Source organism: Callorhinus ursinus, unplaced genomic scaffold, assembly GCF_003265705.2.
Source record: "Callorhinus ursinus isolate GAN/ISIS: 27379988/994484 unplaced genomic scaffold, GSC_fseal_2.0 scaffold46, whole genome shotgun sequence".
NCBI classification, from domain to species: domain Eukaryota; kingdom Metazoa; phylum Chordata; class Mammalia; order Carnivora; family Otariidae; genus Callorhinus; species Callorhinus ursinus.
Window position 1 is genome coordinate 5,430,975 of NW_027397108.1, and position 24,389 is coordinate 5,455,363.

The 24,389-nt window shown below is 51.5% G+C and overlaps 1 protein-coding gene across 1 annotated transcript in view; it reads left to right on the forward strand.

Moving 5' to 3' along the window:
* Positions 1-24,389, forward strand: part of PLCG2 (phospholipase C gamma 2) — a 139,021-nt gene that overhangs the window by 74,213 nt on the left and 40,419 nt on the right. The window contains exons 9-21 of the mRNA XM_025860437.2: positions 1,077-1,149; positions 4,997-5,098; positions 5,932-6,050; positions 7,756-7,841; positions 9,027-9,147; positions 10,045-10,213; positions 13,117-13,221; positions 14,200-14,289; positions 14,827-15,002; positions 16,251-16,451; positions 17,411-17,530; positions 21,985-22,165; positions 23,772-23,843. Coding sequence (XP_025716222.1) covers positions 1,077-1,149; positions 4,997-5,098; positions 5,932-6,050; positions 7,756-7,841; positions 9,027-9,147; positions 10,045-10,213; positions 13,117-13,221; positions 14,200-14,289; positions 14,827-15,002; positions 16,251-16,451; positions 17,411-17,530; positions 21,985-22,165; positions 23,772-23,843 — 1,615 coding nt within the window. The remainder of the gene's footprint in view (positions 1-1,076; positions 1,150-4,996; positions 5,099-5,931; positions 6,051-7,755; positions 7,842-9,026; positions 9,148-10,044; positions 10,214-13,116; positions 13,222-14,199; positions 14,290-14,826; positions 15,003-16,250; positions 16,452-17,410; positions 17,531-21,984; positions 22,166-23,771; positions 23,844-24,389) is intronic.

The following is a 24,389-nucleotide window of genomic DNA, read 5'->3' on the forward strand; positions in this document are numbered from 1 at the left end:
GAGTGTTTAATAAAGGGAACAGCTAAAAGTGTGTTTTATCTCCTGTATTTAAAAAGACCCCCCCCCACCCCCAATACACACGTACACACACAGAGACACCTTGCCAATGCTCAGGGTAAAGTACAGATTTCCCTGGAAGGCTCTGTTCTATAGAAACACCTTCCATAGAAACCAGAGTTGCTAGTCCAGTGAGGTCCCAGTATTTCAGTAACCGCGAGCATCGTCTCCCGTGAGGCCCTCTGTCAGCAGGCTGCTGGCTGAGGTGGAGTCTCCCTGTATTCAGGGTAAAGGGTTCCCTCGTCTCAAACAGAAAATCCTCCCAACAGTGGGCCTCTGCCTGTTCCAAAGCCTATGTCTTGCATCTTCCGGCTGATTCTCCCCATCCGCCCAGAATCTGGGGGCGGGGGGGGGGGCTTCATCTGGCCCCCACTCCTGCTTCAGAGCTCTCATTGACTCAGCAAGCTCTGCGTTGTGGCTTCTGAGGAGACCCTCTGATGGGCCCCGTTCACTTCTCCAGCATCAGCTTCCCCGAAATGCTGTCCACATTCAGCCCTACCCAAGCATTTGCTGTATGGCTTGGGTCTGCCCCCCCCCAATTGCTCTCTCCCCCCTTCCTCCCCTTTCCGCCTTCTCTTTTTCGTTAGGCCTTTGCATATATGGTTCCCTTTGCCCGAGACCCTTTCCACCTCCTCGTGAGCCCCTCCTCATTCTCTGAGACTCCATCAGCTGCTGCATCTTCCAGAAAGCCTCCCTGGCCCTCCAGGTCTGGATTCGTACCCCACCCCCCCTGCTTTCCATTGTCACTGCATTGCCTTACGGCACTGCATCCCCCAAGGCCACACTCCTGGAGGTGCTCTGCAGATCCCAGGGTGCGCTGGCAGCACAAGGGAGCAGTGAAATGCAGATTCCCGGGCACCACCCTCCCGGGTTCTGGTGTCAGGGCCCCTCCTTGCATCCTCTGAGGTCAGGGATGTGGGGTCTGTCACCTTGTCTCCCGGGAGGGACTCACAGCATGTCTGGTGGCAGCTTCTGTGGATTGTGTCCTGTCTAAATATCCTCCCTTTCCCCGAGGGCAGCAACACCGACCGGCCCGACGCCTCTGCCGTTTACCTGCACGACTTTCAGCGCTTTCTCCTACATGAGCAGCAGGTGAGAGACGCGCAGGGCTGGGGGAGCAGGGCGGAGCTGCCTGGGCCTCTGTCTCCCCTTCTCCCCACCTGCCACCTGGCCTGTGATTGAAACACGGGTGCTCCCTGTCCAGGGCCACTTCGGTGTCTCGGACTCTGGAAAGAGAACAGCCTCATCTGGGCCCCCTTCCCAGGCACAGACCGAGGAAGGGGGGAGAGTGAGCGCAGTCCAGGGTAGCGGGGTGGTATGTGCCGTGCCCCCCAGCCCCGCCCCACCCCGGCTGGCTTCTGCGCCTTCTCTTGGCTCATTGCACGTGTCCCTTTCCCAAAACCTTCCCTGGCTGATGGGAAGCTGTGACCGGGTGGACGAGCCTGCCAGGTCCTCCGGGGGATAAGACAGCATAGCTGTCCTTTAACGAATGACACGTGGCGAAGTCTCTGGCGTGTTTGTGGACAGGCTGGTGGCAGAGTGAAGGGGTTTTGTGTTGGGCAGTGGTTTTCCATCAGGGTGGTTCTACCCGTTTTTGGTTGTCACAACTGGGCGGGCTACCGGCACTTAGTGGGTGGAGGCCAGGGGAGCTGTTCTACATTCTGAAATGCGCAGGACAGCCGCCCCCGACCGAGGGATTACCCGACCCCAAAGGCCTGTGGTGCTGAGGTTGAGACACTCGGGGTTCAACGGAGAGAAGAAACCTGAGATCCCCTTACTAGCCGTGCGACCTTAGGCGGGTGGTTTGACCTTTCTGCTCTGCAGTTTCCTCTGTAAATGGGGATGGGAGCCCTACTCCCCAGAACTTGTCAGACTGAGTTATCTCTGTGTATGTGTAGGATGAGTCTGTATAAATGTGCATATACGTGTAGGTACTTAAGTTTTTATGTATCTCACTGGCGTTGCCTTTATTTTTTTCCTCATTTAATTGTTTGGTTTTGTTCTTTGTTTTAATCGACTTTACTTTTTTAGAGCCGTTTTAGGTTCATAGCAATATTCAGTTCATTTACTTCTCCAAAAACTCAGTACTGCAGAACACCTCAGACACAGACAAGAGTGGACAGACCGGCTGGCATCATGGATCACCATGTACCCATCACTCCGGCCGAGAAATGATGCACGTGTCTCCAATTTTATTTCACCTGTCCTCCTCTCCACACCTGTGTGCCCCCCTTCCCTTCCCCCTCTTCTTCATTTACTTCCCCTTCTTCTTCATACTCGCTGGAATATTCTAAAGCAAACCCCAGACTGTGTATCAGTTCATTTGTAAATGCCTCAGTGTCTCTCTCTCAAAGATAGACTTTTTTTTTTTTTTTTTTTTTTTTTTTACGAAATGTAACCACAACACTAACTTCTTAATGTCACCCAATGCATATCCCACATTCAGATTTCATTGATTGTAGAGAAAATAATTTTTTTTTTTTTTTTTGCACGAGGCCAGCTACATGGAGGCCCAAACAACGGTAGTAGCCCCTGTGGTGCCTGATGAGTGGGGACCGAGGACATGGGGAGGCCATTGCTTTCCCCCCGTGTGCTTGAACCAGAGTGACCAAGAGAGGGCTTGTTTGCTCCCCCCCGAGACGAGAGCTGAAGTGGGGTGCACTGAAGGGGCAAATGCACTATCTGGGCACCTTACATGCTGGGCACTGTGCTCCCACAGCATAAAGCAGAGAGAGCGGCACATGCTCTTCTTTTTCCCTTTTTTTTTTTTAAGATTTTATTTGTCAGAGCGTGCACACACACAAGTGGGGGGAGGGGCAGAGGGAGAAGCAGGCTCCCCGCTGAGCAGAGAGCCCCGATGGATGATGCGGGGCTCAATCCCAGGACCCTGGGACCGTGACTTGAGCCGAAGGCAGATGCTTCACCGACTCAGCCACCTAGGTGTCCCAGCAATATGCAATTAAAACAAAAACTTTGGGGGAAAAAGGTTTATATACTTTGATTAAATAATTGCCCTTCTAGGAACTTATCTTAAAGAAGTAATGGCAGAATCCTTAATGGAAATGAAAACTTGCAAGTAACCTCAAAGTGCCCACTGGAGGACTAGTTAAATGTGCCACAGCCCAGCCCTGGGTCGGATAAAAGGAAGTCTCCAGAACTCATGTGCCTGGGTTGGTCTTGGGCTCATTGTCAGGTCTCGCTATTTAATGATGTGAAGCCTCAGTTTCTCCACTTATATAACATGGAGAGTAATATGTACCTCCTGGGGTTGTGGGAGTTCAAAATGAGCCACTGTGTGAAAAAGGTTTAACATGGAGCCTGGCAGGCAGTCCGTGCCCAGGGCTGACTCCCATCACTGTTCCCTTCCTTCACTCTTCTTAACATTTTCATTATTATAGCTGCCTGGCACATTACCCCACACCGAATAGGTACTTTTTTTTTTTTAACCCCCAGATTATTGGTATTTTAAGCTCTTTAGGCAGAAGATTTCTTTATACCCAGCCAGGCTAATTCCAGGTTACACTAGGTAAGGACCCGTGTTTGTTAATAAGTGCAAAAGCTTTGGAGGAGAAGGAAGGGGGGCGCCGAGGGCTGGGGAGGCATTTGCATTAAGTAGCCCGCGATTTGAGTTTTGTGTTCTAGTATTCAAAGATTCTAACACCTCGTATGCTGGTGAGCTGGCTTTTCCTCAGCCTCATGGCTGTTTTGTGTCCCTATCCAAGGAGATTTGCAAGTGTCAACAGCAAAGGCTCAGTGTTGATCTGTCACCCATGTCCCAGCGAGGCCGTTCCTCACGGCCTTGTATCTGTCCTTATGCCTTTGCTTCTTTCACACACCCCTGTCTGACCCTTCCCACCCAGCCACACACGTACCTGGTAGCACATTTGTTTTTACTATCCTGAAAGGCAGAGCTTTTAGAATATTCACAACCCGTAAAACATGAGTCAAAGGTGAATCTGTGTGTCATGTTTCATCTTTTTGCCTATGAATATATGGGCTTTTAGGGATTAGAGAGGAAAACAGTAGAGTCACTTTATATTGTGTATTCTTTTTTCTAACGGGCTTCTGCATTTCCAAGCTGCAGAACCTGTTCTTCAACTGCTGGATGTGTATCTCAGACCTCATCCAAGCCTCTGCGCAGCATTACCTGGCTGACTCTTTTGAAGAGAGGACATACTCTGTGTCAGTTTATTTGGAACCCTCACTCAGCTCCTTACTAGTTGTGGGAACTTGGGATTGTCATGTGACATCCTGAGCCTCTGCTTCCTCCTCTTTCCAGTGACAATGTGTGACCTGCAGAGTTGCGTGGGCTAACAGAGGTGACCATATGAGGAGGATTGTTTGTACCAGCTGCTGGGATTGGAGCGGTGTCTGTGTACGAGATGCTGTGTTAAATCCGTAACCTTATTTCATACAGCCGTTCACAGAAGCTGCACCTGGGTAGCATTCTCATGTAATAGAGGAGGAGGCACAGGGAGGGTACATAGCTTGCCAGGGTCAGCCAAGTGAGTAACCCTGGGCAGTCTAACATCATTGTGCTCGCCGTCCTCTTCACGCTAATCAGTGTAGAGAACTGGCATAGGGTAGGAGTTGGCGAACTATGGCCCGTGGGCCGAATCTGGCCCACCACTTGTTTTTGTAAATAAAGTTTTATTGGAACACAGCCATGTCCATTTGTGTATGTATTGTCTATGGCTCCTTTTGCAGTACAGGAGCAGAATTGAGTGGTTGTGACCCAAAGGCTAAAATGTTTAACCCTCTGGTCCTTTACAGACAAGGTTCATCCTGTACAGAGTAATGTGTGATACGTGGCGCCTGATTGCATATGCATCTGAAATACGTTGATATTTTGGTCTTTGATGGGAAACTGGATCCTGAGAGATGAAGGATTTTGCCAGTCCTCTTTCTGATGATTTCTTGTTCTCTCTGTCATTCGAAGGAGCTTTGGGCTCAGGATCTGAACAAAGTCCGTGAGCGGATGACTAAGTTTATCGACGACACCATGAGGGAAACTGCCGAGCCCTTCTTGTTTGTCGATGAGGTGAGTGGGCTCCTTGTCAGCTTGCCTTGACTTTTTGATTCACGTCTATGACCTCTGGCTTTTTTCTGGTTCTCTCCACTTGGAGGGCTTTGCTGTTATCTGCCCCCCAATTGACTCTGTTGGTTGAGAGCTGGTTTTCTTCTAGGTTCTGAATTATAGCCTTCTGTCTTGCTCATCCTTCTCTACTGGGCTGTATATCCTGGGTGGTTTCTTGGCTTTCCCCGCCAGAGGACGTCTGCTGCCAGGGAGCATCTAGCAATCACAAGCACAGCGACCAGATTTGAAGGTCGATGGGGCGCCTGCATCTGCCCTGGGTGAAGCAGCAGGGGAGGTGGGGCCGAGAGGAGAACTGTGGTACTCCTGCCTCACGTAAGGCTGGTCCCAGGCAGCAGAGTGTAGCCCTGTGCCACTCAATCTGATTTTTTTTTTTAAAGGGGTGAGTGAGGAATTGGGGTAGGAAATTTCCTGCCTTTTCGATGTTAGGATACCGGTGATGTTCTTTTGCTTTAGGTTGGGTGGTTTGAGTACAAATATTCATGGTATTATTATGCCTTAAAACTTACATGTGGGAGGCCTGTACGCTTGTATCAACTATTTTAGGCTACACGTTACAAAGGGAAACGTCACCCAGTTGAGTGAAAACATGTGTCCGTATATCCTCTTGCAATCTGAGCATTCTGCGTTACAAATTTGGGTACCTGGGGCCAGGAGACCTTCTTGTGAGTTCCCGTATCAGAGCTGCCATCTCCCTGTGTTGGCCGAGACCAGAAAGATCCAGGCCCCACCCATCCTCATCATCCTCGTTGAGGATCTCATCTCTGTGACTCTCCTAGTTCCTCACGTACCTGTTTTCGCGGGAGAACAGCATCTGGGATGAGAAGTACGATGCGGTGGACATGCAGGACATGAACAACCCCTTGTCCCATTACTGGATCTCCTCTTCGCATAACACGTGAGTTTCTCGGTGAGCCTGTGATGGGCCGGGCGGCTGCGCCCAGCTCTGGTGAAGCGTGTGGGAGCGGGCAGAGTGCAAGGCCACACTCCTCAGACTAGAACGTACAAAAGCTTCTGAAAGGGGCATGGGAATACACCTGGCCCTTTCCCAGTTGGTATTTGCAATAATCATGTTTTTTTTTTCTATGACCCTAAAAAGCAAGTTGGCAAAGCTGGTTTTCACGGACATCTCTTAGTAGCCACGGCAAAGCAACTGAATGAGTTTTTGAGCTGATATTTGAGTGTCTGCCCTGTGCTGGGCCCTGTGCTTGCTGGGTGCTGGGGATATAGCAGGGAAGAGAGCAGAAGCAGCTCTGTCCTTATGTACTTGGAGGGGAAAAGGCCTCCTTTGTTTTGTTCTGTTTTGTGTTAAAGATTTATTTATCTATTTTAGAGAGAGAGAGAGAGTGCAAGCCCATGAGCTGGGGGAGGGGCAGAGGGAGAGGGAGACCAGCAGACTCCCCGCCGAGTGTGGAGCCCCGTGCAGGGCCCAATCCCAGGACCCCAAGGTCACAAGCTAAAATCAAGAGTACCACACCCAACCGACTGAGCTCCCCCCCAGGTACCCCAGAAGGCCTCCTTTGATTCAAGGATCAACAGGAATTGATGAGAGAACAGGTGGTGAGGCAAGGAGGAACCGCATGTGCAAAGGTCCAGGGGCAGGAGGAACTGAGGGGGATTAGACTGTAGAATCCAGGAGGGTGAGTTGCAGGAGAGGAGGACAGCAGTTCTGCTTGAGTGGAACCTTTTAAATCACAGCAAAGGTCACTTGGCAGTAGGAGCCGCTGATGGCTTTGAAGCCAGAGAGCAACACATTCACGTTTACATTTTTGGAAGATTATCCTGATTGCAAAAGAGAGGGTAGACTGGAAGGGAGAAGTGGATGTTGCACTCAGGTTCCTGTATTTAGTCTGCTTGTAAGGTGAGAGGGTGAAAGTCTTGGGGCCTGGGCACCTGGCAGATTGTTACCTTCCCAAGCGTCACCACAGGCCCAGGAGTCAGAGAGACGGCATTTTGGAAGGTGACGTCTTCTTAGGGGCAAACTGATTGCATGATTCTCGCTTTCCCACCATGTCTGTTGGCTTAAGAGTGCTGAATCCTACCAAACCCAGAGGATAGTGAAGGAACGTGACCTCGTAAAAGGGGTGGGGGTGCAGAATGGAGAGGAGGAAAGTGCATACAAATACGCATTTTTATGTCAATTTTGGTGGACAGAGTTCAAAGCATAGTGAATTCCAGCAATAGTTCTTCAAGAGCTGTGCCTGGCCTGGAGCCCTGATACCAAAATGGTGGCCCATCATTGGACGAAGGGCCTCCTGGGCACCATGGTGGTGGTGGGTGGGGTAGTAGGGTCATTAATTGATTGCTATATGTCAGTTTCACTCCTGATACCCTTTGACCAAGTTCTTCTCCAAAGAATACACAGTCTTGACTCTTCCCTAGGATCGCCAAGGTGGCTGTTGTCCACATCCTGCGATTTTGGCCTTGAGCCTAAAGCTCGTGACTGGTGTGGCCACACGATTGCTTGTGTCTGGCCCAGATCCTAACCATGGATCTTTTAGACAGGAAGGATTCAGGATGTTGGGCACTTGGACTGAGAAGTTCCCCAGGATGCCCCAAGGTGCAGCCCTGCCCCCACATGGCCACCGCCTCCTCTCCCTCAGGTACCTCACTGGTGACCAGCTGCGGAGCGAGTCGTCCACGGAAGCATATATCCGCTGCCTGCGGATGGGGTGTCGCTGCATTGAGCGTGAGTACCATTTTCCCGGTGGAGATGACACGTACGGTGAATTGAGGTCTGCCAAGTAGCTGCTCGATGCTTTTTGTTGTCTGAAAGGCCTGAGTCATGGGGGTGAGTGGGACAGGCAAAGGGAGGATCCGGGTGCCCGTAGCATCTGGGGGTGGAGGATATGGCCACCAAATGCTAGGCACCTTTCCCCAGAAGATTTCCCCCTGGACAAGGTATGGTGTTGAGCCTGGCTGGGCTGGAGTCAGAAACCCTGAGGCAGTGGTTTGGGGCATCTAGAGAATGTCCTGATGTAGTGGCAGGGCTGGGAGTCCAGTACCAAAGATGGCTTTGTTACGCTATTTTCTCCTTCAGCTTCCCTCCAGGCTGTTATTTGAGGAAGGCAGGAGCCCTCTATGTTTTAGCATCTGGCCTACCTGCTTTTCGTAGTTGCTCACAGTCACCCCAGCACAGACGATCCAGGCCCCTGGACGCACTCAGGAGCCCGCTGCTTCCTCCTGGCCTGACTGCGCCACCAAAGGCGGGTGGGTGTACTGGGCTGAGAAAGGGCACAGAGCACTGATGGAAGTTCCAGTTTTATCAAGCACATTCATCAGAGCATCAGACTCGAATGGCGCTTATTCCTACAGACGTTTGCCTGATGTATGCCCTCCACCCCAGAAAAAAGCAAATGTGAAAAAATCAAGTTTGAAACGGTCAGCTCCTCTTACCTCTGGGGGTTGAAAATAGAGGGGATGTTCACCTTCTACATAATCAAGTTCTGTTGGAATATTTTCCTGTGAACTTTAAAAAAGTAAACGTTTCATTGCTCTTATTATTTCCATTAGAAAAAGCAAGCCAAGTGAAATCAGAAAAAAATCCCACATTATAAATCTCTTTAAAAAAAAAAAAAGGAAACATTGAAATTAGTTTCTTTGGGACAAATGTATTGGGGACCTTTAATTAAGCAACCAGAGTCTTCCTGTAACTGCAGGAGTAATGCACGTACACAGATAACGGGGGTCCTCGTGTTGCTGCCCCCTGAGGGGAATTACTGGGTGTGGCCCCCATGTCCTAGTGACTGAGCCATGGTGGGGGCCGGGGCCGAGCTTGCAGCTGCCCGCCCCCCCCACAGTGTGACTGCCATCAGTGGACTCTTGAGGTGGGGAGAGACAGCCGGGTGTTGAGACTACACGTTTCTTCCCTCAGTGGACTGCTGGGATGGGCCGGACGGGAAGCCCATCATCTACCACGGCTGGACACGGACCACCAAGATCAAGTTTGATGACGTCGTGCAGGCCATCAAAGACCATGCCTTTGTCACTTCAAGGTCCGTTGACTGATTTCCTGGTGGTTCGTCTTTAAGGGAAAGGTGGACAGTCGCCCTCGTGCATGCACACACAGTCACACACAGTCACACACAGTCTCTCACACACACACACACACACACACACACACACAGTCACACACAAACACAGTCACATACAGTCTTACACACACACACAGTCACAGTCACACAGTCTCAGTCTCACACAGTCACATACAGTCTCACACAGTCTCACACAGTCACATACAGTCTCACACAGTCTCACACAGTCTCACACAGTCTCACACAGTCTCACACAGTCTCACACAGTCACACACAGTCGCACACAGTCACATAGTCTCACACACACACACAGTCACAGTCACACAGTCACATACAGTCACAGTCACATACAGTCTCACACGCACAGTCACTGTCACACACAGTCACACAGTCTCAGTCTCTCACACACAGTCACACACACACACACACACACACAGTCATAGTCATACAGTCTCACACAGTCACATACAGTCTCTTGCACAGTCATACAGTCACACACACAGTCACACACAGTCTCTCACACACACAGTCATATGCAGTCTCACACACAGTCACACAGTCTCTCTCTCTCTCTCTCTCTCTCTCTCTCTCACACACACACACACACACACACACACACACACACACACACACACACTCACACACTCACTCACTCACTCACTCTCACTCTCTGCCCCGCCTCCATCCTTGGGTTGCGCCCAACAAATCTTCAGCTGAGCGTTGGCGCCCCCTACAGGCCAAAAGTGCAAGTCCCTCCCTGGTCCTGGCGTGGGGAGGAGGCTGGCTCTGGGAAACCAGTGACCTCTGGTTCCCGGTCCCCGCCCCCTGCTGAGCTGAGCTGGCTCTGCCCGCACACAGCTTCCCCGTGATCCTGTCCATCGAGGAGCACTGTTGCGTGGAGCAGCAGCGCCACATGGCCAGGGTGTTCAAGGAGGTGTTTGGCGACCAGCTGCTGACGAAGCCCACGGAGGCCAGCGCGGACCAGCTGCCCTCACCCAGCCAGCTGCGGGAGAAGATCATCATCAAGGTAGGTGGCCCTGGGTGGCCTGTCACTCAGGAGACCAGGTGGCTCAGAGCCCAGGCTCCTGGTCCCACCGCCTGGACTCACACCAGCTCTCCTTGCTAACTCCCTCAGCGACGCTGGGCAGGGTCATTTCACCTCTGGGTGCCTCTGTGTCCCAGTCCAGTGTATGAGATAGACATGGACTGGAGGGAGACAGTTGCCCCAAAAGGCTGCTTGTGCTAATGGACGAAGGGGGTGGCTTGCCAAGTGCTGTGGGGAGGGATGAAGGATCAGCCGTGCCCGAGAGTGCCAGGGACACCGGGGAGAGGGGATCTGTATTACTAAGAGAGACCAGATATATAGTGGCTTAAAGCATAGGAGAGGTCATTTCTTCTTTGGCTGAGGGAGAGTGTTCTAGAAGGTTTGAGCTCTGGTCCACAAGGCTATCAAGGGAACCAGCACCCTCTTATCTTGTTCTACAGTCTCCTAGGGAAAGGATTTTCAGCTGGGGTTCTGTAGACCCCTCCAGAGAATCCACAGTTAGAATCTGGGGTATGGTAGCATGTGAACTTTGGGGGAAAATGTTGCCTCTTTACTTTGATCAACCTGTAAGTAAAACTTAACATTTCCTTCCATTGTGAATATTGGCAACAAGCCACTTGGGGCTTTGTCACCAGTGGAAATCATGGATATTTTCATATCATGTTTACAGTTACTACAAATATCTCAAAATGATCTTGTCCTCATCACTACTTTGAAATTATGGTAGTTAATAGATTTGACTCTAGATCTTGTATAAAAAGTTAATAAGGAAGGACATCTGTTTATATTATAAATATTTGATATGTTAATAACTGTATTTCAGTATAGTTTCTCTTATTCTATGCATTATCAGTGTTGTTCTGAGAAAGGGGCCCATCATCTTCCCCAACTTTGAAGGAGGTCCCTGGCACAGAAACTGGGTGGAGGGTCTGCCCTGGGGCATTGTCCCCGTGTGTGGGGTTGATGTTGAGTTGTAGGCTCACCTGAGCTCCAGCCCATGGAAAGGGCAACGTGAGTGTGTCCAAGGTCCGCAATTTCTGGCAAATAAGCAGGATGCAGGTTGGTATTTCCCAGCCTGTGCTGTCCTGTGTGTGAGAACTGTCACATGACCACACCTCCCACAAAGGGGGCTGGACGTGAAGTCTCCAGCTGGGTGGCCGTTGGTAGAAGCAGTGGGATGGATTTTGTTGACAAGTAGCAGGTTCATGTGGAAGAGTGGACAGATGTTTATTAGGCAGAGAGGGGGCAGTGCTCTCAGGTTGGGGGAATAACATCCACAAACGTGTGGTGGTATGAACGCGGGGCACATTCCCTAGATTGTCACTGGGCCATCAAGAGGCACTGGGTATAATCCCTGTGTGCCAGGAAGTCATGGTCTAGTGGGGAGACAGACCTGTCAACAGAGACGTGTCAAATGGTGTGAGGGAGCTTTCTCAGAGGTTCATCCAGAGGACGGGGTGTTGGTGCCTTCAGGGTAAAAGCACCAGCATATCTACAGGATTAGGCTAAGACCCTGGGGCACTTTTCCCTGAGACACCAAGGGAAACTTCCAACCTGGGGAAGGTGGACTAGAGGCCAAAGGAGCTCGGCTCGGGAGGGTCTACAGCTTCTCAGGCATTAGGTCAGTGAGTCTGCATGTCTCTGTAGCTTTGCTTTCTTGACTGTTCTCTGTGTGTCCCCAGAGGTTTTCTGGCTCTTGTTTTAGGGTGTGACGTAGTGACAGCCCCGGTCAGAGCACCCATTGCCTCCTGCTGGTACTTCTTGGCTCCCTCCTGTTTCAGGGAAGAGGGCAGGAATAGCGTTTGTGAGCCTGGCTAGGCATGACACTAAATACTGCCCAGTCTCCTACAGCCCTGAGAGGTGGCAAATCCCAGGCCCCGGGCCCACTTTCCAGATGGGGACCTTGAGGTCTAGAAGGTCGCTTAGCTGAGGTTGTGGTTAGTTCTTGCCCAAGAAGTAATTCAGGGCCGTTTAAAATGAAACACATCACGCCTCGGTGTTGACAGGTGTCTTTCATGCCCCTTAGCTGACAGGACCCAGCAGGGGCTGTCGTTAACCCCATTTCATGGAGGAAATGACTGAGACTGAAACTAGTTGTCACACAGCTATAGTAAGGCCCCACATTCGAGCCCTGGACAGACTCCCAATCCTCAGCTCCCTCCACCGGGCCACCGGAATCAAGGGTTTACAAATGCTGGCCTGCGTGGGTGTCAGTACCCACCTGGATGTAGGTTGTTGTAGTCACTGTCTCAGTCTCCCTGGTGAGAACTGTGGGGCCCAGAGAAGTGCAGCCTCCTGCCTAGGGTCACACAGCTGATAAAGCAGCTTAATTATGCATCCCCGGTATGTAGCCCACTGCCCTGCAGTCTGGGCTCCCGGACAGGCTGTTCCTGCCTTTCCCTGTGTGTGCCAGAGAATGTGGGGCATGCAGGTGGTATTGCTGATACACTGAATGTTTATTGAGCACTTACTATTTGCTGAACTGCCACAGGAGATTCAACAGGGGACAGCACGAAGTCCTGCCCTGGTGGGGCTTATATTTTTTGGCAGGGAAGCCAGAATACAGATAGACACACAGATACACAAAGGGCCAAGAGTATGGAAAATAACTCCCAGGGGCCAGAGTGACAGGGGTGGAAAGGGGAGTGGAGGCTATTTTTAGATCAAGTAGTCAGGGAAAGGTCATCTGAGGAGGTGACACTGAGCAGAGAGCTGAATGTAGTGAGAGAGAAACCAGGCGGAGAGAACAGGCAGTGCAAAGGCCCTGAGGTGGATGCGACAGATAGATGCTGGCTGGCTGGCTCATGTGGATGAGTGCTTGCTGGCTCAAAGATCCTAAACTTGGGTCTTGAAGGAGACAGGCTATGTGTGTTTTTTCCCCTCAGCATAAGAAGCTGGGCCCCCGAGGCGACGTGGATGTCGACATGGAGGACAAGAAAGATGAGCACAAGCAACAGGGTGAACTGTACATGTGGGACTCCATCGACCAGGTGGGGCTCCTTGCACCCCTTCTCAGAGCCTTGAGTGCATCTGAGGCCTACTAGAGAACTCTGAGAATGTTCCTCTCTTACTCCCATTTTGACCTTTGTTTTGCATTATTAATGTTTTACTTTGAAATTACTTTATATTTCACATAATACACTATGCATTTACATGCGCAAACGCAAAGAATTTTTACATGCTCTTCAGTCAGCTTCCCCAAATACTAACGTCCTCCATAACCAGAGTATAATTATTGGAAGCAGGAAATGAACATTGGTGCAATACCACTAATTAATTCGTGGACCTTATTTCAGTTTTACCAGTTGGTCTCCTGATGTCCTTTTTTTGGTCCAAGGTGCAATCCAGGATGTGACAGTGTATTTGGTTGTCCTAACTCCTTAGTACCCTTCAATCTGGCACAGTTCCTGCAGAACCCTTATTTTGGTGAGAGGAATGCATTTTGAATGCTAATGCCACTTCTCACGTCTCTTAACCTAACATACAAATCCATTTGCATATATTTTGATATGTCTGTCCTTACATCCTAGGAATATAAAAATTGTTAATGTTTAAATAAAGGATTAAGTCACAGATGTTGAAGAGTCGCTAGACAGACTGGCTGAGAAATCTTGAAAGTCATAAAAAGTGGAGGTAATACAAAAAGACAGTCACGAGACCCAAAAAACAATCCCGTCTTTCATAAAAGGCTTCACATTAAATAAACATGAACTAGAAATTTGATACTAAGTTGTATCAACCCTTAGACACCGTGAATTAAAAAAGTCCTGAAAATGCCAAAAGAACCCAAAAACAGATGTTTTAAAAGAAACGTCTTGAAGGGGATGGAATTCCATGAAACCACCATAAATGTCCATGAAAAGCAGGAAAGGTTCATCCCTCTTAAATCCTGGGGTCATGCCGGGCGGGGCCCCAGAGTTGATGGGGCAGAGACGGAGGGGAGAGCTAATGCTGGTTTCCCTTTCTAGAAATGGACTCGGCACTACTGTGCCATTGCCAGTGCCAAGCTGTCATTCAGTGACGATATTGAACAGACTGCAGAAGAGGAGCTGCCCCAGGTAGGGGACACAGCCTCCAACCTGTCCTTGCTCCATGGCCCCCAGGCCCCGACATCCTCAGCCCAAGGAGCTGCCTCTTTGGTACCCAGGTCTGCCTGGCTCTTTTCTGATTGGCTGGCTGGGCAACCAATGAGATTCCAGTGGTTCTTTGCTGCTCCCTGAAGGGCCTGATGGGTCTGTGCTCCGAGTGGGAGGGGAGGACCTTTGGATGCTCTGTCCAGCCCCACCTCCAGCCACATTCCCAGCTTTCCTGCCCTCTCCCCTCCAGCTCCTGGCCATCCTTGGTGCTTTTTCTTGAGTACAGCCCCCTGGGCATTATCGCTCTCAGACTCCTTATACAGTAGAGTCGAAACCTGTACCGGGGACCCCTTGGCCCATGTCTTAGGACTCCAGGAGGCCACCACCCAGGGTGGCAGGCAAGGGAGGGCAGTGGAAGCCGTCTTCCCAGACTTCTTGGGGTGAGGGCAAGCCGAAGCCAGCCTGTCTGCTCTCCAGCCCCGCGCCAGGTTTTCAGAAACTCCTCTCTTTGTGGCCCAGGATACGCCCCCGACAGAGCTGCATTTTGGGGAGGAGTGGTTCCACAAGAAGGTAGAAAAGAGGACAAGTGCCGAGAAGCTGCTGCAGGAGTACTGTGCGGAGACGGGGGGCAAGGACGGGACCTTCCTGGTGCGGGAGAGCAAGACCTTCCCCAATGACTACACCCTGTCCTTCTGGTAGGGGCATGCTGCCTTCCCCTCGCGGCTGGCCAGGGCGGTGGCGGGGGGAGGCGGGGGGGAGCATGCGGCGAGTTGTGCGAGCTCAGGCCTAGCCCACAACCCCAAGCTTCATTTAGGAATCCGTGCGGGGCAGGGGTGGGCTGAGGCAGGTGAGGGCCGGGACACTTAGCGATCAAGATTCGTGGTATTTCAATGCAGTATTTTTTTAAAAATCAGAAGTAATGAAAAATCCGTGATGAACACAGTATCATCAACATTTTAAGTAATGGCAGGATCTGACCCTGCACTAAGGACAATGTGGCCTCATTCACACACCCCCGACCCTCCAGTCCTGGCTCTAGAGCAGGTGGGGTGCCCCTGGGTAAGTCACTCAACCTCCTGCAATCTCTGTTTCCTTGTCCCTAAAATAGAGATTCTAAAGGCGGCTTTACGGAGCTGTTGTGAGCTTTCTCACTCACTCATTAGTACCTTCATTCACTAAAGGGTATTCATTGAGTGATTGCTCTGTTCTGGGCACTGCGGTAAGACAGACAGGATCCCTGTCCTGATGGAGATTAGAGTCTGGTCAGGGAAATAGACAATGAAAAAGGAATGGATTCTCTATAATTGTAGTTGTGATACGTGCAATGCAAAAAATGCTAAATGTTACAAAAGTCCGTAGAAGCAGGGCTTGATGTAATGTTCGGGGCGGGAGTGGTCAGGGAAGACTTCCTGCAAGAAGTGGTGTTTCCTTGGAGACCCATTATAACAACATACCTATAATAGTGACAGCTTACACCTACAAGATGCTTCCCATGTGCCAGGCAGCATTCTAGGCACATTTTGTGTGTGACCTTGTTCAGTCCTCAGGACAGCTCAGCGAGGACAGACCACAGGATGATGATGTGGAGGCTCAGAGAGGACAAGTCACTTGTTCAAGGTCACTTAGCACATAAGTGGCTGAGTCAGTATTTACGCCTAGGCTATCTGGCTCCAGAGTTAGGAGTTATGTAGGTAAAAGTAGGTGGACGAAGTAGGTAGAATGTTCTGGAATCCAGGCTAAAGGACCAGCCTGCGCTAAAGCCCAAGCCTGTTCTAAGAGCAGAGGGAGGCCTGTGTGGCCGCATGTAGTGCCTCCCCGTCAGTGCCCCTGGCCACAGTTCTGGCCACCCCCCCTTCCCTCCCTCGCCACGTTCTCTGACACCCTGGGTACAGGCAGGGCCGGTGGGCCCAGCCTCGGTGCTAATGCTGTCCCTCTCCCGACAGGCGGTCTGGCCGGGTCCAGCACTGCCGGATCCGTTCCACCATGGAGGGTGGGACCATGAAGTACTTCCTGACTGACAACATCATGTTCACCAGCATCTATGCCCTCATCCAGCACTACCGCGAGACGCACCTGCGCTGCACGGAGTTCGAGCTTCGGCTCACCGACCCCGTGCCCAACCCCAACCCCCACGAGTCAAAGCCGTATGTGTGCCTGTGCTCCCGGGGCAGCAGACCTCAAGCGCCAGGTTTAGTGGGTGCAGACGCCCAGGTGGATTGGGTTTCCCAGTCAGAAAAGCCAGTCTTGTGGGTGTGCTGGGGCCTAGCTTCCCACGAGGCCCCTCACCCAGGTCCCCTGGGATCTCTTAAATTCCCCAGGATGGCCCCAGTTTCCAAACACCTACTCCCCCTACTTTCTCTTTCCCTCGGCCTCTCCCTGCCCTTCTTCTCCTTTACCTTCACAGTCCTGAGCTCTCGGGCTCTGATTTTCGGAGGTGAATTTTGGCCGGGTGATATCATTCTGCTTGTCAAAGCTCATTCCTTTTCACTGTGAAAGTGAACAAGAAGGAAAGTAATTGTACACATTTCCCCTTCATTTCTTATCCAGTGAAATGAATATTCGTTATGCCTTGCAAAGGGTTAACCAATTCTGGAAGTAAGTTGGGGGGGGAGCTCTTTTTAAGCTGAAGCCTGCTAAAATGTACCTTACTGAGAGTCCCTGTAACTTGTGGCAGCTTTCTCACTTTTGTCTACATTCATATAGATTGCCTTTTAAAATTCGCTATTTCATATCTTTGAAAGTAACCAAAGACCAGCCAAACCAAAAGACCTTTCTAAAACTCTGTTCCCTGTGTTCTCGGCCTCCGATTTTCTGTTCTCTGCAGTGATGGATGCTGGCCCCGAGTCAGGCTGATGGGGCGGGAGGACACAGTTAAATTTATTCTCTCGCGCTCCAAGCGGACCTACCATAGGAATGTTTTACCCGGGCTACATCTTGGTGGTCTCCTAAAAAAAATTGCTGTCTTTGGCGGCGTTTTTGGGTGGGGGAGCCCACGGTGTAAGTTCCGTGGTGGTTTCTGGGGCCATACTCCAGGTATCCTCGGAGCCCAGTGCCACCCGCTCGGTGGGTGGCGCTCTCACGTGGCCGTTTCCCCGTGCCGCAGGTGGTACTACGACGGGCTCAGCCGCGGGGAAGCAGAGGACATGCTAATGAGGGTGCCCCGGGACGGCGCCTTCCTGATCCGGAGGCGGGAGGGCACCGACTCCTACGCCATCACCTTCAGGTGAGCGGGCGGGTGGGGGCCGGCTCTCGCTCGGCAGAGGAGGCCTGGGAAGGACAGGTGTGGGGAGCAAGGGCCGCTAATGGGAGCTGTCAGGGTGTGGGGCCCGGGTCTGTGTCCTTGAGAGTAGTGCCTGTTCTGTGGACTCATTCCGTCTTCCAGCAACTTTACGACCATGATCCTTACTGTTCAGGGGAGGAAACCAAGGCACAGAGAGGTTGAGTAACTTGCTGACACGTGCAGCCAGTAAGCGGTGGAGCTGGGATTTGGACCCAGGCAGCCCCGGCAGCCCAGAGCAGTGATGTGACGGACCGGCTTTCCTCCCCTCTGCCCTTGCTACCTGGCCTTGGCAGTGGGAAGGCTGTATGGACCAACCATCTCTAGGACTGTGGTTCTCTACTTTAATTCCACCCCAAGACCCCTGATTCCTCTGGTTTCCACCAGTGTCAGTGTTGGGGGGTGGTTTCAGACCCAGTTCATTACACTGCCCCTCCATCTCCCCTGCCCCAGTGTATTGAGTTCCTAACTAACGTTCCAGACCCTGGGCTGATGTTGCGGCTTCATCTGCCGGAGTCCTTCACTGCAGCCCATGAGGGGGGTAGATGAGATGCTATAAGTAATGGAGGCCCAGAGAGGTTAAGCGACCTGTCTAGAGCCACACAGCCTAGTCCTGGGCTGAGGCAGAATTGTAGACTTGGACTTACCCATGTTCAAAGCCTGCTGTCTTCATGGCGAGTTCTGAAGAGGCTTACGGGCTAAACTGAGCCTCAGCCTGCATGGTTATGTTAAATACTGGGGAATTTCACTTGAAAATTTAGATTTCTTAGGAGAAGTGAGAAGAGGTGGAGTTCTGGACCCACATTTGCATGTGGTGATGATGGTGACCGGCTGCACCGTAGGGGCCCTGGTGCACCCAGGCTGCTCCTGTTCCTTCCATTGCTGTTGCCCTGGCCCATCCCCCTTGGTGACCCTACCAGGCTGCCGCCTTCTCCCCGTCATTCCTGCCTTCTTGGGTGAGTGGGTGGTGGTGGTGATGGTGATTATTGTTGCCATTTACCGAGCACCTGCTGTGTGCCGGCTCCAGGCTCCGGGGCTCCTCTGTGCTTTGTGCTGCCAACAGGGAGGCTCTGGGCTACTTGGCATCGGCGTCTTGCCCTTTGGCCCAAAGCTCCTGGTGGCGCCTCCACCACCCAGATGGGATTGGGCATGTTTAGTGAACATCTGTTGTACAGCCACCATGTTGGGTGTTGGGGATTGAGTTGTGCTGCAGTTCTGTCAATCAGGGTGCTTTGGGGTGCGAGTGACAGAAACCAAACTCAGTGGCCAAGCAGCCAAAAAAGGGCGTTTATTGGTTACTTGCTGAGACGCTCAAGAGGTGAAGCTGGCTTCCAGCAGGCCTGGATCCAAGTCTCACCTGGCAATCCTCGGGAGACTAGTTCTGTGTGTCTTGGTGCTACTCTGCATTGGCTTCACCTTGGGAACCAGTGTCTAGTAGAAAAGATGAGTCCTGTGATACATCCATTCCCCCTGGCCCCGGCCTGAGCTGGGCGTCATAGTTCTGACTGGGGACCTTCAAGTCGGCCATGGTTGGAATCACTTCACTGGAACCATGTGGAGGAAGATGGGATCCCCAGATGGAGGCTTGATTTTATACATCCACCATTCTGTTTGCGCATCTGCCCTCCCCGTGAGATTGGTGGTACCCTAAAAGCTGGAGTTTTTAATTTTTAGGGATCAGTATATGTTCAGTGAGCACCTACTACGTGCCAGGCTCTGTGCTGGGCTCCAAAAACACAGAAGTGATACAAACCACCCAGTCTTTGCTCTCATGAGGCCAACAGTTGGCTGAGAATGAGAATAAGAAATGTCCTGTTACTCGCGTATTTCTCTGGAGTGGCGCCCTCCTACTTAGCGTTGCCTTGCCAACAGCAGGTGGTCAGGACCTGCTGGCTGAACCAGCCAGTGAGGAGGTCCTGGAGTCTCTAGGAGGAGAGGAGGGGAAGGCTATTTCCACTGGGACGGTGAACCTCCCTGGTCTCCACCCACTGCATGCCTGTTGGGGGCGCAGTCACTGTAATAGTCAAAAGGTGACCTCCCCCTGCCCCGGCCTGGACACACAGACTTTTTCTAACCCACTGTGGACAAGGTGTGGGGTGTGTGTCACTGTCCCTCACTAAGTGTTGCCCAGGGCAGGAGAGTCAGGCACATAAACACATCGCTGTAATGTTGTGTGGAAAGCACCACAGAGAGTGGTCAGGCAGGTGACAGAGGGGGACCAGGTGGGGATTTGCTCCGGGCAGAAGGAGAACACAGGTCTGCAGGAACTTTCCCTCCCTTCCTCGTCCCCCCCCTCCCCAATATCTGTGGAGTACCTCTCCTGTGCCAGGTGGTGTTCTAGGCTCTGAGAACACAGACTGAACTTCTGGATGGATACCTACAGGAGAGGACAGATGTCCGCTTTCAAGTCTATGCAAAGAGATGAAGCTACTGTCTAGGTGTGATCAGTGGAAAGTGGACCTCAGTGGAACATGGGAGCAGGGGCCTCTTGGCAGAGCTGAGTAAGACCTCAGGTCACAGTGTCCACGGGCGTGTAGCAGCCAGGGGGCTGGAAGGTGCAATTCACGCTCAGCCCTGTTCTGTCTCCCTTCTTGATTCTTCTCTTGCCAGGGAAGCTCATTTTGGCTTGACCTTGGTTCTGTTTTCCTAGCCATTCATGTATGGGTTACCCTCGGGGTGCCGGACACATTGCAGAGGGCTTACCCTGGGCTGTCAGATGGCGGTGTTAACACTTGCCATGACACAGGAACTGTCCATTCCCGGCACTGTGGACAGGGAGACAGAGGTGCAGTCAGGTTACCAGAAGGAACCAGAACCTGACCCCCACTCTTAACTAACCTCCATGCCCTAGAGCCTCCCTGCCCTAGGGAGCTTTTATAAAAAGTTTAAAATTTCTTGGTTACGTGAATATATTCTTAGAAAAAATTAAGACATTGCAGTAAAGCTAAACCCCCTGTGGCCCTTCCCATCTGGGTCCTTGTCCTGGTAGAAAGCACAGTTTTCTAACTGGTGTCTCCATGTGGACTCCAAAACAAACAAACAAACCAAAAACCAAAAAAAAAAAAAAAAAAAAAAAAACCAAAATGACCTCCATGTATATGTACCTATAGAAAATACAGTGCCATTTCGTGTGTGGGGATTCCCTTTTTTTAAATGTTCAATTTTAAAAAATACAAATGAGATCATACTATATTTTATCTTGCAACTTGTCTGCTCAGCAGTTTTGTTTTTTTTTTAAAGAAATACTAATGAAATATCACTGCAAATAAGCCACTGAGGCAGAAATCTTTTAGCACATTTTTTACAGGACTTACTGAAGAAATGGCTTAACAGTATGTGTTTTTTAAAACAAAAAGTATCTTTATGGTGCAAAATTTGTGTATTTGAGAGACAGAGCACAAGCTTGGCGGCAGGGGGGGCCTGGCGGTGGGGGCAGAGGAGGAGGGAGAGAGAGAGAAAATCCCAAGCAGGCTCCATGCCCAGCAAAGGAGCCCAGCACAGGGCTCCATCTCACGACCTTAACTGACTGATCCACCCAGGCGCCCCTCTAACGTTTTTAAAAGATGAGTAGTTCACCCAAAGTAATTATGCCTTGAGACAGTTTAAAAAGATGCTTTTTGGCTATAAAGGTAGGGTCAAAGCTTAATTTCCAAAATGTTTCTATTCTTGCTGATAAAAGCTAGTAAGACTGAAGATTGTGGGGTTTTTTGGGGGGGGGTTTTCCCACCTCTCATGTCAGCAGGGTGAGGCAATAAAGATTGGTTTGCTTTTTGGAGAAAAAAAAAAATTCATGGTTGTAGTAGTTGGGCCACTGAAGATAAGATTTAAGGATGTGGGCCTCAAATCCCAGAGTTCTGGAGTAGAGATAAGCAAACATTTCCTGTAAAGGACCAGAGGGTAAATATCATAGGCCTGGCGAGCCCTGGGGCCTCTGTTGTAGCTACTCAGCTCTGCCGCTGTAGGGTGAAAGCAGCCCCGGGCAACACGGAAGTGGATGAACGTGGCTGTGTTTCAATAAAACTTTATTTACAAAAGCGAGGGCAGGGGCTGCAGGGGGTGGAGGTGGGGGCCACATTTGGCCTTTGGGCCATTGTTTGCTGACCTGATCTGGACACCAGGACCTTCCCAAAGTCACGTCCTGTAACTGGGGGCGGGCGGAGTGGGCAGACAAGAGAAGCCAGCTGTTGAGTCACTCCGTACTTCTTGTAAGATACAGCTTTTTCTGTATCTGTGTTGAAAAGACCCGCATCACTGTATTCCGCAGGAGGGCCGTCCCTTGTTCATTTATCTGGTCCCCTCAGGATGGAGAGCTAGGTGGTTTCTAATTAGTGGGGCTTGTAGAACAACTGTCTGGTTTCTGGGATTTCGGTTGCCAACTCTGTGTGGTCTCCCCCCTCCAGGGCCAGGGGCAAGGTAAAGCATTGCCGCATCCACCGGGATGGCCGGCACTTTGTGCTGGGGACCTCTGCCTACTTTGAGAGCCTCGTGGAGCTCGTCAGCTACTACGAGAAGCATGCGCTCTACCGGAAGATGCGACTGCGCTACCCTGTGACGCCTGAGCTCCTGGAGCGCTACAATATGGTAGGTGGTTGATTCGCTCGGGGGAGTATCATTCATCTGTCCGTTCTTCCAGCACACCTTTATTGAGCACTCACCACGTGTCCAGTACTGCTCTCAGTCCTGGGGACAAAGAGCCTGCCCTCATGCTGCTTGCAGTCTACTGTAGGGGAGACCGACAATAAAGGAGATAAATTAAAAAAAACAGATCATGTGTCAGAGGGTGACACGTACTATAGAGAAAAACTGGGCAGGTGGAGACGTGGATGCAGTGATGGGGAAGGGGCTACAGTTCCCGAGTGTGCTCTGGAAAGATCTCACTGAGATCTTTGAGCAGACGCTAGAGTTCATGGAAGAATGTTCCGTGCAGCTGCGGACAGGAAGACAGCAAGTACAAAGGTCCTGAGGTGAGGGCACACCTGGAGGCTCAGAGAAGCAGCTGGTGTGGCCGGCACTGAGTGAGCCAGAGTTGGGGTAGACGTAAGTAAGGACTGCTTTGTGCGGGGCAGGCCCCTGGGAGACACTGGCTTTTATTCTGAGCTACTGGATGGTTCTGAGCGGAGAACAGACCTTATCTCTGCCCCTGTCACATGGGTTCGTTGATGTATTTTTTTTTTAATATTTCACTTATTTATTTGAGAGACAGCAAGAGAATGAGCAAGAGAACACAAGCAGGGGGAGCAGCAGGCAGAGGGAGAAGCAGACACCCCACTGAGCAGAGGGCCCGATGCGGGACTCGATCCCAGGACCCTGGGATCATGACCTGAGCCGAAGCCAGACGCTTAACTGGCTGAGCCACCCAGGCGTCCCGGTTCATTGATGTATTGAAAAGAGATTCAGGATACACCAGCCATGGGCCAGGAATGACTGTGGCTCCTGGCAGTGTGGTGGACCAAAGCCTGCCTTGGGACATTTCGGCTCTGGACGGGGGAGCTAGACAGCTTGCAGTCACATGAAGAAGCTGTCCCGGGCAGTGAGGATGACAGAGAAGCCAACAGAACAAGGGTGGGTGCTGCTTGGGACTGCAGCTTAGGAGCTGTCGGAGAAGGTCTGAAGAGGGGGAACACGGGAGCCCAGGCCTGACAGCAGGGACCAGTGGGGTGTGAGCAGCTGTGGGGAAAGCCGATTCTAGGTCAGGGAGCGGCTGTGGCACAAGCCCAGAGGAGACTCGGAGAGACAGGGACAGTGCAGACAGAGAGGGCAGCGTGGGTCTTAGTGTGAGCTGGTAAACGTGAAGCGTGTCCAGGTTTATGGCATTTGCCAGTTTCCATGGTGCAGATCCTTGGAGGGGGTGGCCCGTGTCCCACCGTGGACGTGGAACGTGGGTCAGGGAGAGGCATACGGCACGAGCGGGGGGCTCCCACAGGCGCTGCTCCCCGGGCTTGGGTTTTCACAAAGGACCGCAGTGCGTGGCACAGAGTAGGCCAGCACAGGGGCCTGTCTCCTTTAGGGGTGCGGTTTCCAATTTGGGGGGAGCTTTTTAACGGCTTTTTACCGTCTCTACCAGGAGGCACGACAAAACTGGGAGGTTTCACCTCTTCGGCCCGGGGGTGGCCGAGAACCCTTGCTCTCTGTCAGGCTGCCCCAGGAACTTGGATGCTTCCATTCATTTCGCTTTGTTCTTTTTCAGGAAAGAGACATAAACTCCCTGTATGACGTCAGCAGAATGTATGTGGATCCCAGTGAAATCAACCCTTCCATGGTACGGTGCTGGCTCTCCCATTCACACCACGACCCAGTCCCTAGAATGAGGCAGAGTCCACCCCACGCCCCCCCGCCTAGCAGGGCAGGGGAACTTTTGGGCAGACTTGCCCCCTCCCAGTTGATTTTATTTTTTTGAGAAAAAACGATGACTGACAATGAGACATCGGGTTTCAGGGAAGAGGTTAATAGAATTTCACCTAAAAGCGACGGTGCCTTGCTAAAATTCTGAGGTTTGATGAACCACCTTTGGGCCAAATGGCTTCTAATTAAAAGTCTTTCAGATGTTTCTTGCTCACTGACTGAGCCCGTGCTGTTTACAAATTCCGTTTGGTTCACTGACCTCTTTGCAGTGTACACCTTATCCCGTTCCCACCCCGGCTGGTGGTGTGATTTCATGCAGGTGGGGGTGGGTTTTAAATTTTCGCCCCCAGCTCCTCCTCGCTCTGGTTCCAGCTCACACGTTGCTTGAACCTGCAGAGGAAGAACAATGGCAAATTTTCTGTTGGGTCGGCAGGGGGGGTTGCACCTGGCACACAGTTCACGT